Here is a 19,196-nt window from a genome sequence, read left to right as displayed (position 1 = left end):
TTGATAAGACTTACTCAGCTTCAAGTCTCTAAATCCAGAATCTCAGGTGTTAGAGCTTGCCTAACTCTCCACACTAAGGCATAGCATATGACATATTATACTGCAATCAAATGGGCACTACACAAAAAACCTCTTTAACAGAACTGTGCTACCATATTTGTGGAATGAATGAACTGAACATTTTCAAGTATAGATTTGTGTCACAAATACTTTTATTGGTGTAAGAATTGTGTTTGAGTACACTATTAAACTTGTACAGAAGTACAACAATTAAAATGGACCATATAATCAATAGGCAATGAGCTTGAGGGAAAGGCTTACTGGAGTCTGAGAGTTCTAAGTTCTCCTAGAGGACCCTTTGGTAGTAACAGAATTATCAGGGATTGCACAGTAATTACTGCAGTTGCCCGCTCTCTACAATCCCATTCTAAAGATGACAAATGTGAGGACCAGGCAAGAGCCCCTGAGTCCCACAGTAAAGGGAAAGTCACTGTCCTCTTTTAAAAGCCCACAAGTTGGGTCTAGCACAGTGGCTCAACAGGCTAAGCCTCTACCTGCAGCACTGGCATCTCATATGAGTGACAGTTCATGTCCTGGCTGCTCTACTCCCCATCCAGCTCCCTGCCTGGGAAAACAGAGGAAGATGGCCCAAAGCCTTGGGAGCCTGCACCCACATGGGACACTCAGAAGAGGTACCTGGCTTCTGACTTTGGACTTGCTCTGGTTCAGCCATTGTGGCCATTTGGGGAGTGAACCAGCCAATGGAAGATTTCTTTCACGCTCTCTCTTCCTCTCTGTAAATCTGTCTTTCCAATAAAAATAAGTAAATATTTTCAATAATCATATTAGCCAAAATGCTAAGTCAGAGTCTAAAGAGTGGGTGTCATCAACAGGTAAGAAAGGTCATTTGTGCACAGTATACAGGTCAAACTCCTTCAGGAAGAAAAACATCTTCCTATAATATTGAAGAGGTTACAGCCTCCACTCCAAGGAACTGCTGAATTCTATATCCAGAAAAAAACATGCTAAAACACGGAGAGTCTGCTGAAGTGACTCCAAGTTGTAGTTGATGAAATGACACTCAGGAAAGGACATACTGGATATAAAGGATAATTAACAACATAAGGTTCTCAAATTATCCTCAGGAATAAACATGACAAAACAGGTTTCACAACAAGCTGGGTGAGCTTCTGAAGACAAGACACACACGGTGACTGCCTCACGTATAATTAGGCCTACTTCTCCAAGTAACAAGATGAAAATTTATCCCTGAGAACTTGGGGACAAGAAAGAAGGCCAATACAGGAGGGCACTGACTCATGAAATCCAATCAAATTTTTACATTCTAAATTTCAATGGCACCTTGAAGGGTTTTACTCATGCAGGTATGACATGTCAACTTCATTATTATGAGCCTCATTTCTCAAAATTTCAAATATAATTTTAGAGCTAAAGCATCTGTTTTCCTTTGGTTGAGGACCTTATTATCCTAATTATTATTTTTATTTTCTGAAAGGGAAAGAGGAGGGAGACAGAGAGATGTAAGGAGAGAGAGAAAGGGAAAGAAAGAAAGGGAGAACGATGTCCCATCTGTTGGCTCACTCTCTGACCGCCCTCAACAGCCAGGCAGGTTCAGGGCAAAGTGAGAGTGGGGCACTCCATGCATGTGTGTGGCAGGAATCCAAGTCCTTATGCTTTCATTCCTGCCTCCCAGGGTGTGCATTAGCAGAAAGCCAGATTAGAGAGGGAGCAGCCAGGATTTGAACCAGACACTCCGACATCAAATAATGGTGTCCCTAGCGGCTGCTTAATTGTTGCTACACAAAATACCAACCCCAACTTTACTTTTAGATGTGAATCTTTTTAATTGTCCATTTGTTTATTTCAGAGGCAAAGAGACAGAGCTTTCACCTGCTGGTTTACTCCCCACAAAACCCACAATACTTAGGACTGAGAGGGGCTAAAGTCAGGAGCAAGGAACTCAATCCAGGTCTTGGCTGTGGGTGGTAAGTACCCAGTTACCTGAGTCATCACTGCTGCTTGCAGTGTCTGTATTAGCAGAAAGCTGAGGACAGGAGCTAAGCTAGGTATCAAAACCAGGTACTTGGTTATAGGATGCTGGCTGTTAGACCAGATCTAAACTTCTGTAACAGTCGAAAATCATGAAGTTTACTGGAACCATTAAAAAAGACCACAAGAACTGTTTCCAGTGTGATGCATTTTTAGCAGATTACTTACATATCACAGAAACAAAAGCAACAACATTATCACGTTTAAATTGTGTTAAACATATAATATAACATATTCCAATGGTGTTAAATAGCAGGACAGAATTACTTGAATAAAGAAAGGGTAATAATTCCTACCGCTATTGATGTTTAACTGCTATGTTCCAATTATACCCTCCTAAATGACAGCCCTGTTAAACTGTAAAAGTGCATAAATACTGGGCTAGCTCATAGGGACAACCGAGTATGTCAAGAGCATACGGACTTACCCACTGAGAGCCTAGAGCAATAAACGCATGCTGAGCCCTCCCAAGAGGCATTCCAGCTCACTCACCTTTACGAAGCTCATGCGTATGGTACACATCTTTGTAAGCTCATAGACGGTCTCAAAACCATGGTTCACCGACTGGGCCAAGAGCTGAGCAAACTCTTGGTTGTTAAAAATTTTCAAGCTACACCCACTAGGAATCTTGCACACTGTAGTGGGGTGAAATCCATGATGATAGTTGCAGTTCCGGCTTTGCACAAAGATGCTACTGTCACTGAGGCATTCCGCGTACACCTCCCCTCCAACGTAATAAAGATGAACTCCTGCAGGAAAAAAGCACATGGTCAGTCGCGCGAGCCATTGCTGTGTGGCGGAATGGCACTTGTGCAGTTCCAACAGACACACACACATCTTACAGGACTTAAGCTTGCCCTGGTTAGACACATCTAAGTCTTACACAACCAATAAAATCTGAGGTTAACCATGTTAGTTAACAAGATATCCAGGTGTCAAAGCGTGTCTAAGGAGGCTCCTAGGAAATAACAGAATAAAAGTTTCTCAAAAATAATTACAAGTAGAACAATTTCACTTTGATAAGTGCTTTATAAGTGCCAAGTCTACCTGGCTGCAGACAGAAGCTACTTTCCCACCTTACAAACACAGCATCGGAAGACAGGTTCCTTTGTGGGAGTCTCATACTACATGACCTTCTAGAAGCAGCTAAGCTGCTTTGGAGGTTTTACGGTGCATAGGTAAAAAGAAAATCGAACTAGAAAATTGCACGTGGAAGAGATACTGCTGACAGCTTATGAGGTTCAGTGAAAAAAAAAGCAGAAATAAACTAGAATAATTCCTACGACGTGAAACAGGATCCCATCAGGCTCCTGCCTCCTATAGACCTCTTCCTGCGAGACCCAGTGTGCCAGGAGCATAGGACACTGACCTCACCCAGCTTTTTCAAAAAGTAAAAAAGGAAATCCACCCATTGCAGCAACCCTCACACCATTAAAGAGAGATGATTTTACACAGACCACCAAGGAAGCAAAGCCATGCCCCCTGTGCCTTCCATCCATCCGCCTCGCATGTTCTGGCATGGTTTCCTGGGTGCGAAAATACATGTCCCATGCAAACATTGTGCTGTGTCTGTATGTGTACACAAGGGTTAACACTTTGGAATAATCACAAAGTTGCTGAGGCAGAAGCCTATTTTTTATTTATTTATTTTTTGGTATGAGGTAGGAAAAATTATTTAAAAGTGTGTGTGTGTATACCTTCTTCCCGATTCTAAAAATTACAATTTTTAATTGAGAAAATTTAAAAAGAAAAATCAAAATGTAAAGAGGCAGAAAGTATTATCATCCTCTAGTAAGCTAGAGGTAATAATTGCTAATAGTTTGACACATTATATTCCCATTTGGGTCTCATTAAAATTTTTGGCAAACAGTTACAATATCTGCATGATGGTGTATGTATGTAACAATTTTACAATTCTCCAATTAGTGGACTATTGGGTTGACAATTTTATTATTGCAACAATAACATGACAAATGTTTCTGGGCAATTTCTGACAATATTCTTAGAGATTCCTGGAAGTGAAGTAAGTAATTGAAGGTTTTTAATTCACTATGCCAAAGACTTTCCAGAATGCTGGAATCAACTTACACTTTCACTAGTAATGTCTAAGAGCCTTTCTCATTTTATTCCTGCTTGTACTGAACTTGAGCTTAAAACAAAAACAATGGGCCCAGCGTGGTAGTCTAGTGGCTAAGGTTCTTGCCTTGAATGCGCCGAGATCACATATGGGTGCCGGTTCTAATCCCGGCGGCCCTGCTTCCTATCCAGCTCCCTATCCAGCTTGTGGCCGGGGAAAACAGTCAAGGATGGCTCCAAACCTTGGGACCCTGCACCTGCATGAGAGACCAGGAAGAAGCTGTGGGCTTCTGGCTTCGGGTCGGCATAGCTCTGGCCATTGTGGTTACTTGGGGAGTAAATCATTGGATGGAAGATCTTCCTGTCTGTCTCCCTCCTTATCTATATATCTAACTTTCTAATGAAAATAAATCTTTAAAAAATGTTCTTTAACTTATAATAGCTAGAAAATAGTTCAATTGTTTTTAATTTATATGCTACTCTCATGGCTTTTTTTTTTTGAGCCATTTGTTTCTCCAATAGATACATTTTTTAAGTTATTGAAGTTTAAAGTGTTTTAGTCAAATATCTAGCAATATTTTATTTTTAATTTAAGAGAGCGGGGGAAAGAGGGAGTGATGGGGAGGGGAGAGAGAGAGAGAGAGATGAGGCCAGGGGTGAGTGCTGCTCATATGCTGGTTTACTCCTCTAATGCCTACTACAATGGTCAAAGGCCTGCATGAAGCTGGGAGCCAGAAAATCAATCCAGACCTCACAGCTGAGTGGCTGCAGCCCGATTACCCAGGCCATGACTGATGCCTCTCAGTGTCTACACTAGCAGGAAACCCAGGAATCTGGAGTCAGGAGCTAGAGGTGAGTATTGAACCCATGTGCTTCAGTATGGGACCTGGGCTTCTGAGTTACTAGGCCAGCCTCACGCTGCTTTGTGCTTGGAAAATTTCTACCTCTCCAATCGATTCATTTTCTTCTAGCTTTTAAGTAATTCTTTAAAAATATCCAACTCATTATAGTGTTTTCATTTATGGTATGAGGTCAGAGTTTTTACCCCTGGCCCCACTCAGAAGTTCACTCTGCCACTATAGGACCATTAGAAGACCTTATGATTTGTTATACTTCACTTTAACATGCATTAAATTTTTATACACAGTCTTAAAATATACAGTCTGAGTTCAATTTGCCTATATGCAAATTATAGTTTTACAACTTAATTGTAGTTTTATAAGTTTTAGAATGTTTTATTAACTCTAACATAGGGAAATTTTTCCTTACTCATCTATTGAATAAGTTAGCTATTCTCATTTTTCTCACTTGCTTATACTTCCAGGTAACAGAAAAAATACATTATCCAGCTTTTGAAAAACACCACATTGTGATTCTGACAAGAACTGCTTTAAAGTTCAAGTTAAATTAGGAAGGACTAACAACCTTAAGGTGCTTTCACAGTACTAAGCTCTCCCTTTAAACAGAATAGGACTGTCTACTGGGGCAAATTTTCTTTCTCTCTCAGCACAGCTTTATTTTCTTCTTGTAAATCTCACAAAAGGAAAGCTTAGATTATTTCCAAAACTGTATGGTCCTGTTCCTATTGGGAACGGACTTTGCCTTTCACGTTGGTTTTCAGCTGGTGCTTGCCATTGTAAAGGAAAGGGACTTGGGCAATACTTAACAAATGGAGTCTCTGCAGGTTTCTACATAAGCAAGCCCATCCCTGGAACAGATACAATGCCCATCCCTACAGTGTCATGGCTGAGGAAGGCGCTCACCTCCTGCAGCAGGGGTGTCAATTACTCCATGCTCCCTGGGAAGTAACTTGGCAAACTCTCAAGAGCCTCTCACCTACTAATTTCACTTCAAGGATCTACCTAAGAATATTATCAGTCCTATCATCCACAAATAATGATCAGCTTGGCTCATTTCTGTGATCTGTAATTCTACAGCTGAGTACAGCACTCAGGGCATTTGAAACGATCTTGAGTAACAGCATTCCCAGAATCCGATCTTCATCCCTGTTTTATTTTAAAAGAGTAACATACCATAGTCCACAGCTTTTGGGGTAGTAGCTTTAGAATTGAAGGGAGAATATGCCCTTCTACCCCAAGTGTATGCCAAATAGTGTTGATATGCATTTTTTCTTCTTTTTAAAATATCTTATTTATTTTTATTGAAAAGGCAGATAGAGAGGAGGAGAGACAGAGAGGAAGATCTTCCATCTGCTGCTTCACTCCCCAAGCAGCCGCAATGGCTGGAGCTGAGCCAAACCAAAGTCAGGAACCCGGAGCCTCTTCTGGGTCTCCCACGCAGGTGCAGGGCCCCAGGCTTTGGGCCATCCTTGACTGTTTTCCCATTCCACAAGCAGGGATTAGAACCGGCCCCCATATGGGATCCCAGTACATGCAAGGTGAAGACTTTAGCCACTGCGCCACCCCACCGGTCCCCAGATACGCATTTTGAGGGGATTCCAGCCAGACTGCTATGCATGTTTGGAATCTAAGTTCTTCTCTCCTCTAGCCCATTCAGGACTCTTCCTGCTTTAAGAGCTACTGTGGTCCCCTCAGCCAGGATCTCTCAAATGCTTTTTGAGTGTTTATTAAAAAAAACTTTTAATCTGGTTCAGTATTCTAAATTTCACAGCAGGTCCTTTACAAAAAAACTCATTCTGGAAATAATTTCAAGCTTACAACAAATTTAAAGCAGAACACAGAAGAAACAAAAAGAATGAAAAACAAGCATATAACCATTTTCCAATCATCTATTGAGACAGCTCACTCCATCTTCTTGACCATGCATTCTACACACACACACACACACACACACACACACACACACACAGGGCTCTTTTACAGAGACAGATGGGGAGTAGACAGGTATCTTCCTCTTTTAACCATTTCATCATGGTTATTCACTTCCTAACTACTTATTTCTGGTTTTTCTTTTTAAAATTTAGTCATTTGAAAGGCAGAGTTAGAGAGAGATGGAGATCAGATTTACTTTACTCTCTATGCTATGGCGTTGGCCCCCACATAAGTGTATTTCTTAAGAAAAGGGATAGCATAGCCACAGCATGGTGAGCGATATCAACACATTTAACATCAAGCTAATCTAACCATTCAATAATGTTCTTCGTAGCATCTTTCCCTGTTCAGTATTGGGTTTTATCAATGGTCGGGTATTGCATATAGCAGTATCTCTTAAATTTCTTTTCACTTGGAACATACAGTTTGCTTTCACCTTTTTGAGTAACATGTTAAATGTTTTGGGTCTGTCTGGTATTTCCTCAGGAATAGGCTCAATTCTGCATTTTCAGTCAGAATTCTGCATGAGTCATGTTATGGTCTTCTCTGGCTATCACATCTGGAGGTACAGGATATCCATCCGTCCTGTATTAGTGATGTGTGTGTGTGTGATTCAGATGGATACAGACACAAAGAAAAAGCTTCCATCAGCTGGGCTGGTTCACTTCCCAGATGCCCACAACCCTAGCTGGGGCCAAAGTCAGGTGTCAGGAACTCCATCTGTGAGTGGCAAAGAACAGCCTAGCTGAGCCATCTCTGCTACCTTTGAGGATTCTTGATGGCAGGAAGCTGGCAAGTATCAAACTCAGCTTCTCCACTGTGAAATGTGGGTGTTTTAATCAGTATCTTCACTGCTAAGACCAACACCCACCCCTGTGATAATTCAATATCTTAGTTTTGACGGGGGCAGTCAAATATCTGGTTACAACCAATATACAGATTTTATAATTTCTCTACTGTATAACAGCTGCTACAGTTTTCTTGTAATTAGTAAGTAGTTTCTGGCACACAATACAAAAGATTTTTTTTTTAATTTATTTGAAAGGCAGAGTGACAGAGAGGGAGAGACAGTGGGAAAGAGATCTTCCCCCTGCCGATTTATTCCTCCAGTGGGTCAAGTCTTCCAATGACACAGCTGGGCCAGGGCAAGTCCAGAAGTCAGGAACTCCACTGCGGTCTCCCATGTGGGTGGCAGGGGCCCAAGCACATGCTCCCTCTTCTGCTGCTAGGAAAGCACATTAGCAAGCAGCTGGATCAGAAGCAGAACAGTAGGGACAGGAATCTGTGTTCTGATGCGGGATGTCCATGTCCCAAATGGTGACTTAACGAGCTGCCACATGTCGGTTCCCACAGACAGGCACTTAAGATTTATTTAGTTATCTATTATTGGAAAGTCAGATATACAGAGAGGAGGAGAGACAGAGAGGAAGAACTTCTGTCTGCTGATCCACTCCCCAAGTGGCTGCAACAGCGGGAGTTGAGCCAATCCGAAGCTAGGATTCAGAAGCCTTTTTTCCAGGTCTTCCACACAGATGCAGGGTCCCAAGGATTTGGGCCATCCTTCACTGCTTTTCCAGGCCACAGGCAGGGACCTGGATGGGAACCGGGGCCACAGAAATGAGAACCAGTGCCCGTATGGGATCCTGGCACATGCAAGGTGAGGACTTCAAGCACTAGACTATTACACCTGGCCCCACAGATAGACACTTTAAAACCATGCAAATATCTAGATTCATAAAAAAGTTCTCATGTCTTTTAGTAGCCACTGATGACTCTTGCTATTATGCTGCCTGTAAAACAATTATTTTCCAACTCTTGCACTCACTCTACATTTGCCAATCAGCCTTCTGCTTTCTTTCATTTCTATTACTGCTTTGAATACATAAAGTAGTATTTTCTCAGTGGTTTACAATTCATTACCACAATTATTCTGGATCTCAATTTGTCTCATAATTGGACAGTGGAAGCTCTTAGGTTGGCTCCTGTGACACCCTCATCGTTGCCATTAGCATGTCTATTTTCTGCCACAATGAAATGTTTCAAGCTTATCTTCTGCCTATGTGCCCCAGCCTTAGAGTCAAGTCCAAGGAGTCTTGGGCATCCTTAGTGGGAGACGGTGTGAGCCATAATGCTCTGGCCCTACGTGTTCTTTTTGCTATGAGTTGTCTCTCAGCCTTTCAGCAGACACCTATTCATACACACACACTCACACACATGTATTGTGGAGATCATGACTTCATACTGAAACCTCCCCACTATCCTCCACAGAGGGTTTCCCCCCACCCCGCCTCCACATTTGTATCTCCCTTACCTCATGGGGTCAACAAAGCTCCTTCTACCCCTTTGTTTGCTTACTCCGGTAATACGTCTAAAAGACACAGAACTGGTCTACTCATTTCACTAACAAATAATCAAGGCTACAAAAGAGTCCAGAGTTCATGTGGAAGCCCTCCTCGTGACACCACCACACCCATTCCAGAGTGAGGACACACTCACACTATCAAATACTGTACTAGTGTATTAACAGTCCCTCAGGGGGTCAGTACTGTGACTCCGTGGATTAAGCTGCTGTTTGTGACATCAGCATACCATATCAGAGTGCTGGCTCGAGTCCTGGGCTGTTCTGCTTCTGATTCTACACTCTACAGATGTGTCTGAGCAACAGAACACAAAGTACTTGGGTCCCTGTCACCCATGTGGGAGACCTGGATAGAGACCCCGGCTGTTGAGGCCATCTGGGGGAAATGAACCAGCAGACTGGAAGAGTTGTCTGTTTCTGCCTCCTCTCCTCTCTCTACCTTTCAAATAAATACACAAATCTTTAAAACATAATAGTTTTCGCTCAATTGTGGTGTTCATTTGAAATAAGGTTTATTTGTTTCAATTTTAGGCTTTAAGTCATTGTTTAAAGATTTTTGAAAGAGTGACAGAGAAAGAAAGATCTTCCATCTGTCAATTCACTCCCAAAATGCTTGCAACAGTCAGAGCTAAGTCAGGAGGAAGCAGGCATCTAGGTCTCCTAGTAGGGTGGCAGGAACCCAAATGCTTCGACTATCATCCATCCTCTGCCCCTCAGATGCTTTAGCAAGGAGGTAAATCAGAGTGCAGGGCAGCTGGTACTTGAACCAGGCACTCTGCTAAGGAATATGGACTACTTCCAGGTGACAGCTTCACTCACCGTGTCCCACTGTGTGATCTAGAAAGTCAACTGTTACGATAGGATAGGTTATTTTAGCTGACATATTGATGCTATTAAGAGTTGGCAGACCAGAAACATTACACTAACTGGAAGAACTTCCAGATAACACAATTTGGAGAAATATTCACAGATTGCAGCAAGTGAACATTAGCTGGAGTCTGCTAAACAGCAGTGACTAGGTAGGCTCTGGGGGAACAGGGACACATCGGAAAAACATTTGGAAGGGGTTAAAGTGAGAACTCACCTTTTCCAATATGCCGCCTGGTGTTTTCAATAGTGGAATTCCGGTTAACATTGGAGAGCAGCCCAAGGCAGAAACGGTTCTTATTGTTGGAAGGATCGGTGAAACCATCCACCAACACACTCGTGGAGGAGGCATGGAATGCCTCGCCCACACGGTTGTTGAGCTCATAGTAGACAATAGAGCACCAGTGTTTTGGTTCCTCATAGGCAACTACCTGAACATCTGCAAGAAAGAAATGGCTGTATCAACCAAGGTTTGCCCCTCCGGCTCTCAGAACTGAAACTGTTGTTAAAACTGGCTTAGGATCATGGAACAAAAATACAGAAAAGCCATTGCTATTTTAACATATGTAACTTGTCTATGATGTCTAAAGCAGAAACTTCTTAAAGTGTGGCATCCTCCTTTAGCTGGAAAGCATGTCCTCCAATTAGTATCTGAAAATCAAAATGCAAGCTTAACCAGCATAGCAACTGCATTTGCTGGATCCTGACCTACTTCCTCCCTAATGTACAGCCAAGGGGATGGCACTGCAGCCACAGACCCTAGCTTAGGATCTAAATCAATGCAGAAGTGACAAGTAACAAAACAAGTAGGAAGAGAACAATAGAGGGCAGGAAATAGGCCAAAGGTGCTGGCATAAAAAGCAATGACTTTTGGCAAAGTCTTAGTGCACCTATGTCTTTTCAGAGTAATGAAAATCAACCTCTAATTATTAGTAAGAAGTTACTTGACTTCACACTAAGTTGCCAATAATGATTACAGCTACAATTTTGCTCCAGTTCTCAAACTCAGGAAGAAATCTTGCCAGCTGGCCATTCTTCCAGAATGAATCATATCTCTCTCATCCAGATTTCACGGTAACTTCCTTATATTTGCTTTAAGTCATGCAGAGCAGGTGTGTTTTGTCTCTCCATTCCCAGAATGGGCCAACAATGGAAATTACCCAACTTTACTGACAGGATGCAGCTTGTTAAGTCAAATCTCTTAAGACTAACAAATCTCCAAACAGAACACGCTTCTAAACATTTGCAGCTAAAAGGTTTTAAAGATAAGTTCCTTCTGTAGTAAAACCTCTTGTACTGCCGCTGTAGAGATTCCAGAAATACAAACCGTGTATTTCCAGCAGACTGGAATGATCTGAGAGTTATGAACTCTTGAGCGCACAATCATTTAAAAAAGAAAAAAAAAAACAACAAATGAAAGAAAGACGCCAGGAAAGCAAATCCACATCGGAAGTGTGGACTGTGAAACTGCTACAGCATAAGCACCTTGATGTTTCTCATATCAGGTTCACAAAGGTTAAAATATACTTTACATTAGAATCTAGTAAAAAAAAAAAAAACAAAGAAATTGTTCTCTGAAATGCGCACATCAGTTGCTTGCATGCTTTAGAGGACTAGCTGAAAATGTGCACTGCTTGCTAACAATCACCACCCGTCAAGTTGTACTATTCTGAAGAGCAACTCCTGAGTGCTGAACCTTAGTGAAGGTGGCGACATCATCAACAGAAAACATTCATCACCTATCGGGATTATTCATGCTATTTGTCTAGGTCGGAGCTTGCCAAAATTTTTTTCTATAAAGGCCAGAATGGATTTGCAGATCATATGGTCTTTCTCCACTCGACGCTGCACAAAACCAGTCATAGATAACACATTGTGAGTGAACATAGCTGTGCTCCAACCAAGCTATAGTTAACACAGCAGGCAGCAGACTGAGTTGGCCTGTGGGTTGTCCCGTGCCGACAGACTCTAACTGCAGGAACACCACCAAGGACAAAAAGAGAGGTTAACATTCCTTCTCATCAAAATATCGGCCAACTGTAAACTTTCCTAATGGTGACTACTTTAAGCAATGTAAAGGAAAGGAGTTTAAAGGTCTGTTTTCTAAAACCACACATTTTAGGCTTAACAACAGTTATGAAGTCAAAATACTCTTCAAGGTATAGAATGCTATGTCCATTCTCTGTGGCTATCCCTTTCTTCCAACACAGACTCCAAATACATGAGAAACAGGTGTTGTTTTCCCCAATGGAAGTTTTTATTCAGGAGGAGAGTGTTTGGCACAATGGTTAGGAAACTGCCTGGGGAACCTGTATCCCATATTCGAACACCTGGATTAGAGGCCCAGCTCCACTTAAAAATGCCAGCTTCCTGCTAATGTGCTCATGTGTACCACCATGGTAACAGTACTTGGGCCGCTGCCCCCTACGTTGGAGACCTGGATTAGTTCCTAGTTCATGACTCTGGCCTGGCTTACTCCTGGCCATCGTGATGATTTGGTGAATGAATCAGGGAATAGTGTCTCTCTTTCTGTCTGCCTCTAAAATAAATCAAAGTTGGGTCTGGCGGTGTGGTCCAGTGACAAAAGTCCTCACCTTGAAAGCCTGGGATCCCATGTGGGCATTGGTTCTATTCCCGGCAGCTCCACCTCCCTTCCAGCTCCTTGCCTGTGGCCTGGGAAAGCAGTCAAGGACAGCTCAAAGCTTTGGGACCCTGCACCCACATGGGAGACCCGGAAGATTTTCCTGGTTCCCGGTTTTGGATTGGCACAGCACCGGCCATTGTGCTCCCTTGGGATGGAAGATCTTCCTCTCTGTTTTTCCTCCTCTCTGTATATCTGACTTTGTAATAAAAATAAATAAGTCTTTAAAAAAATAATAAATCAAATTAATTTTAAAAGAATTTTTATTTGTTTGCTCATAATTCCATAACTGAAAGGATGGTCTAGAGTTAATCAGAAACAATAAAATATGGAAGCAATTAAAAAATATAAAATATTTGTTGATTACAAGGGCATAGATCTGAATGCATTACATTGTACATCTAAGAAATGTTCTTTCAATATTAATATTTGTAAACAAAATGTTTTATAGCTATTTTAACCTCACAGCAGAACTGAGTGTGAGGTAGAGAGATTTCCCATGTCTCCCTGTCCTCTACAAACGAATTCTCCCATCAGGATGGAATATGTGTTAAAATTAATGAACCAACATCTGTATGTCATTATCATTCAGGGTCCACTGTTTACCTCAGGGTTCATCTTGCTGCTCTACATTCTGAGGGTTTGGACAAAGACCATGAATGACACACAGCTACCACTGGAGTATCTACAAACATCAGCAAATCAATCAGTGCCTCAACAATCGAAGCAACTTTGATAAAGTTTTAGGTGCCTCTTATCTGAATTTCAAAAAAAGAGCAAGAATGAAATAAGACACATCAGAGCAGCTTCAGAAAGTTCAGACAAAAATTTCATCCAAAGTTTACTTTTGTACAAATTTTTTTAAATCCATGTGTGTGTGATCTTGAAACAAATCAAGGAAATAGTGTATTGTTAAAAAACTATGTATGGGTTTCAAAATTTTCTTGCACTGAAAAAAGTCATTTCTTTAAATTCCATTTTCTGAAGTGTTCCATATCCAGCAGTCGGGGTGCATTCTAACTTCAGTTTGCATAAACTTTACACACATTGAATGAACCATGCCTTGTGTGCATCAGCAAAGCACTATTTTCTCCATAAGGGCTTCCGTGGGGGTAGTTTCATTCAACAAAGTGGCCACAGCTTCTTACAGCAGCTCAGCAATTCTATATTCTACTTTCTTGCCTGGTCTCTGCTCCTTCAGCCTAGTCCACTGGCCCCTGTAGACCTGGAAGAATGAAAGCTTTGCCTGCTTGGTCATGGCCGGGATGAGTAGAACTGCCAATGAAGAGCTACTCTTTGCTTGCAAAATATCTCATAAATGTTCAGCTCTGCTTATAAACTTTTCAGAGTGAAAAGACAAAGAATGACCCACTTCTCAGATAACAAAGTCGGGAATAAAAACAACAAGAAAGAAGCCAATGCTGCCAGCGTGTGTGTTCCAAAGCCTGAGAACAGGTCAGGTTCATGAACGTCTGGTCTAACTACAGAAGAAACCTTTTGTGGAAAGCCCAGTTAGAGGCCCTGGCGATTTCAAAATCACCTGTGAAAACTCAACTTCAGCTTTTGTCTACTGCTTCTCAACTTCTCCTTGTCCAGCGGAAAAGATTCTTTCCATCACCAATTCACAATGAGTACTGAGATGGCAAAAAGCAAAATGATACTCAGACCTTTCTTAGTTGGATCAGTGTGTCTGTTCATTAAAGACCTACTCATTATACAAAGAATTCTATGGAGTCTCTTATTACGGTGCTTTATTTTTATTAGCTATTTTTTTTTTAAAAGAGCAATAAAAATTCTGAGAGAGAATGCAACAGTTGGATAAACATTAGACTCTACATCAGAGATCATTTTACCTCCTCTGTTGATGTCCGCGGGCAGTGAAGGTGCCATCATGTTTGTGTCCATTGGTTGGGAGCCATCCTGGGTCATGGCGTCTTCAGGAGGCAGGTAAGCAGGTGGGGGCGTATCGGCTGCAAAATTTAAGAGAATGACTTCTGTTTCTTTCTCTCTCTCTCTCTTTTTTTTGTAATTAAAAATATTTATACAAAGAGAAAACAGATTCAATGTGTCCCACATACACAATTTTAAGCCCATGCCTGCTTATACTCTCCTCTATGCCAAAATTCTTCAGAGAACAAGCTGGAATTTCAACCTCTTGCCAAAACTGAGTAGACACTACAGACCCTGGGCTTGACGTACAATTTCTGAAAATCATCATGCATGCTAGCAAAGTTGGGGGAGGAAGTCTCTACGTCAGCTCCAGAAGACACGTACCCAAGCCAGGATCATGCCATTTTTAAAACAAGGCCTCTGTTGGAGAGGACACGCTCTCTGCGACTTCAGTTTCACGGGTACACAGAAGACTGCACGGGACTTAAGGAAGGCAGTCTCAGGAACAGAACCTACAGACCAAGCTGAGCATCACTCCAGCCTAAATTCCTTTAAAGCTTCCAAGATTGTCAGCCATCTGTCATGTCAGGACTCCCTTTCCCCTATCCATGTAAATAACCACCTATTTTAAAACCTCTACTAATAAAATGATGGGAAATAAACCACTTATTGTAACAGTTTCCTATTTCAGAATTTACAGATGCTTCGCCTGAAGAGCACACAGACAGGTGGCACAGGAGGACAAACATGATTTCTGAAACACAGAACAATATCACAACTCCTTGTGTTTTGCTATTGGAAGATAAAGGGTTCAGATTTCGCATAATTTTTTAGTCTAAAAACAAGTTTCTTCAAGGCTCCTGGGAGTCCATCTAGCATACAGGACAAAGACCTGAGGGTCTCCGGGAAGCCTGCCTGTGGGGCTCACTGCTGCACACCGACTGCTGCTGCCCCCTTGGGATGCCTGGGTGGCTTCCGTGGCTGGATGTAACCCATGGCCCAGTAACTCCCACCATCTAACCAGTAACAGGCAGTGTCTCAGAGGACTGAGACAGGCCTACAGGGACCTTCCCTGGATGCCTTTCATTCCCATTCCCCAGCTTCTTTCAAGTCACTTTTTTTCCCGCAGCTGTTGAGGTTGACTCTACTTCACTGCAAGCCAGAGACTCCTCTGAGCCTGAATCCAGGAGATCCCTGCCACCAAGGTGGTGAACAATGTCACTGTCCAACTGTGGCATGGGTACTGCCCAACAACGGCTGGTGGCGGCCCACATTTCTCACAAGTTTGTCCTGGCATGCCATGCAATGTTATCTTTCCCACATTTCCTCTACTTGACCTGTGCCATAATCCCTGGCAGCCAGAGACAAACCTTTCATGTGGCTCAATAAACAAATGTGTCTATTTTCCCTTCCTAACATGCTAATAGGTGTCAAGGCTGCTAGTTGAATATTACGTTTAGCTGCAAATTCAGCCTATGAATACAGAGTGGATTAAATTAAGACCCTGCAAATAGTGTTGGGAAGAGAGAGAGGAGAACTGCAGGGCAGAAAACAGGGCAGTGAGGGAAGTGGGACTATCTCCTTGACCTGTACCTATGGAATGCATAAAATCTGTTCCCTTACATTAATAAAAGTTTTAGAAATGAAAGAAAGCATTCTCAAACTACTGAAAGTAATCTACTTTTTTGAGATGCTTAGTTATTAACCTATAATCTGAGAAATATGAAGTCCTAATTAACAATTTACTTTGATAATCACTTCACCATTAGACATATCTAAAAGAGGATAATTATTTCCTCTGTTAAATTCAACAAGCAGATGGTTTCCAGCCCCTCTGTCACAAGTCTTTTGCTGCTAAAGTATATGTTTCTTGAGATTACATCACTGTCTAAATGATTTTAATTCAGTAGGGGGCATGACCCCTTGGGAAATAATCTTTTCTGAGACTGCACTTACAGCGAGCATTTTTCCACGTTCAAAATGATGTGAATCGAGGCTGTGTTTCTGCTAACAGCAAATGTGTGCAACACACTGTTTTTCTGGCTTTTATCAAGAGCAAAGACGATGACAATTATGCCACTCCCAGAAGGATGCAGCTGTTTCTAACCCTTTTAAAAACAAGGGGAAAAAAAATACATCTTGTCCAAGCCACTGTGCCTGACAAATAAAACACCAAGCTGGCTGCCTTGGAGACGAGGCTTCCACCAGCCAGCCCAGTCCCAGAGCATCAGAGCACTGCACTCCGCACTGGTGCTGACAAGCTCCTCCCACCTTTCAGGCTCACCCAGCACCGCCCCCCTCAACGTGGTGATCCCCTCAGAATGCCCGTGCACCGGCCAACTCACCTGGCATCTGGAAGGGGCTTCCTGGGTCTGAGCTGGTGGGAGAGTGAGGGTAGGTGCTGCTGCTGCCGCCTGGCGAGTTGGGGTAACTGCTGTTGGGAGAGTGAGGAAACGGGTGGCTGCTGGGCTGCTGGAACGAGTCTGGAAAAGTGGCGTTGTGTGGCATGTGAGGCTCATTCTGTCCCAGGTTGCGGAACTGAGCTAAGAGGCTGTGCTGAGGGTTATATTCGCTGTGTCGTGGAACCAGCACCGGAGGAAGAACTGCAAGTTGGGAAAGAAAACACAAGAAAGACTAACATGAGAATGATAAAAATCTGTAACAACACAGCCAGGAAGTTGGAGCTTCGCTTACTAAGTGACGACAAATTATCTGGAGGCTGCCCTCTGCTCGCTCAAAACCATGACTCCAGTGGAACCGTTCTGTACTGCACAACAGTCCCTTCAGACCCAAGGATGGCTTGCCTGGAGACAGGTGGCAAAATACACCCTCTTGGATGAGAAACCTGAAGGCTCCCCATTCTGAGTTTCTTCTTCATTCATTGAAGAATTAATGCATAATTAATAAATCAACAAAATGTACAATGAAGAATGCACAGTACCACTGAAAATCCACTTCAAGCCCTGTTAATGACATTTTACAGTGAAGAGATAATATTCATTGAAGAGTTTGAGCTATTCACCACTAATGTTGAACTCTAAAGCAAAAAGCAGTTTAGGTAGTGAAATTAGAGCAAGAAAGGTGCTTCAGGAAGCTCGTGGGAAACCAAACTGATTTATTCTGGTACCAAAAAAATTAGAAATCCATGCGTAGAAGTGGCCTTCAAAAAATTCAGAGGAAATGTGTATTTTGAAAACACTACATGTCAGTTTCAAAATGCCTGTGCACCAAAATAAACTTCCTTCTGTTCCTTGTCTCAACAAACGTTCGGAGGTGCCTGTGCTCAGGAGCACTATACCATCCAGATGCTGCAGAAGACCTTCCGGAAGATGTTTTGAGAGAGTCTGTGCTGTGACCTCTCCTAGCAGTCAAGACTTTGCCAACATCTTTTCTCTAAGTCACCAGTCCCTGATTGTTCAGGAAGATGCAAACAAGGCACACTTGGCAAACTGGAAGAGGGCATGAAACCACAGAACTCAACATTCCCAGGAGCTCTTTCCACGAGGGGGCTGAGGGTCTACTCATAGCATGTTCACCAACCTCAGAAACCTCAAGAGGCACAGTCATCACACACTCCTATGACCCAGGAAGGGAAGCATGGGCTCAGTCACGACACAACTCTAGCCTAAGTTAGAGCTCCCACAGCCCCCACCAGTGTCACCAGCCGGCTCCTCCAACCAACCAAGCCCTCTGGAAGCCTTCCTGTTCAGGCGGCCCCAATCCAGGAAAAAAAAACCCACCCATCTTACATGCTTCACAGGACAGAGGAGGTGTAAAGTCGGCTGGCTTTTTGTGCTGTTTTGTAGTCAGGACTCAGAGCACCGGGTTAAATGCAGGCTCCTAGGCCAGTGGTATAGACACGTGAGTTCCTGCATCAGGGTGCCTGGATTCAGGGCCACCCCGGCATTCTGGATCCAGCTTCCTGCTAATGCACACGCTGGGAGGCACTGGTGACAGTTCAAGTAACTGGGTCCTTGCCACACATGTGGCGTCTGGCATCAGCAGCCACTGTGGTCACTGGGAGCATGAATCAGTGGGTAGGAGCCCTATTTGTCTCTCTGCTTCTCAAATATAACGTTTTTTCTTTCTTTCTTCTTCTTCTTCTTTTTTTTTTTTTAAGGAAGCACTGTTGAGCGGCATGAAGAATTTAGACTTTGGAGGCTTCCCAGAAACTCCATTCTTAACTCATGTTATTTCTATGGAAAAAAAAATGTACTTAATGTACTTAACCTGTGGATTATAACTTGCCTATGAGCTGAAAGTGTTTTAAAGTAAAAATAGATTTTGCATAGTATGAACTTTTTTCATGTCATATTTTAAATTGTTAATTAACCTAGTAATAGTAAGGTTTGTTGATTTCCCTACCTTTTGATCTTTGAGAAGTAAATATTTTGAATGAGGCTCATTTTTCAGCAGAATGATGGGAACTGCCCAAGTGATGCCATAAGAAGCATAACTAATTTCCAGTTTTACCTGTCAGCAGTCACTTCAAGCCCAAGCT

General features: G+C 42.5%; 1 protein-coding gene across 1 annotated transcript in view; it reads right to left on the bottom strand.

Annotated features, from left to right (window-relative positions):
- The window catches only part of SMAD1 (SMAD family member 1), a 55,647-nt gene that overhangs the window by 3,564 nt on the left and 32,887 nt on the right, over positions 1-19,196 (bottom strand). Inside the window, exons 4-7 of the mRNA XM_040966933.1 lie at positions 17,041-17,298; positions 14,659-14,775; positions 10,382-10,603; positions 2,563-2,819 (exon numbers count right to left, since the gene is read on the bottom strand). Of these exons, the coding sequence (XP_040822867.1) occupies positions 2,563-2,819; positions 10,382-10,603; positions 14,659-14,775; positions 17,041-17,298 (854 nt within the window). The remainder of the gene's footprint in view (positions 1-2,562; positions 2,820-10,381; positions 10,604-14,658; positions 14,776-17,040; positions 17,299-19,196) is intronic.

This window comes from Ochotona curzoniae, unplaced genomic scaffold (genome assembly GCF_017591425.1).
Source record: "Ochotona curzoniae isolate NIBS_2020 unplaced genomic scaffold, NIBS_Ocur_1.0 scaffold_4506, whole genome shotgun sequence".
NCBI lineage: Eukaryota > Metazoa > Chordata > Mammalia > Lagomorpha > Ochotonidae > Ochotona > Ochotona curzoniae.
The sequence above is the reverse complement of the archived record's forward strand: the minus strand, read 5'-3'. Positions and strand labels throughout refer to the sequence as shown.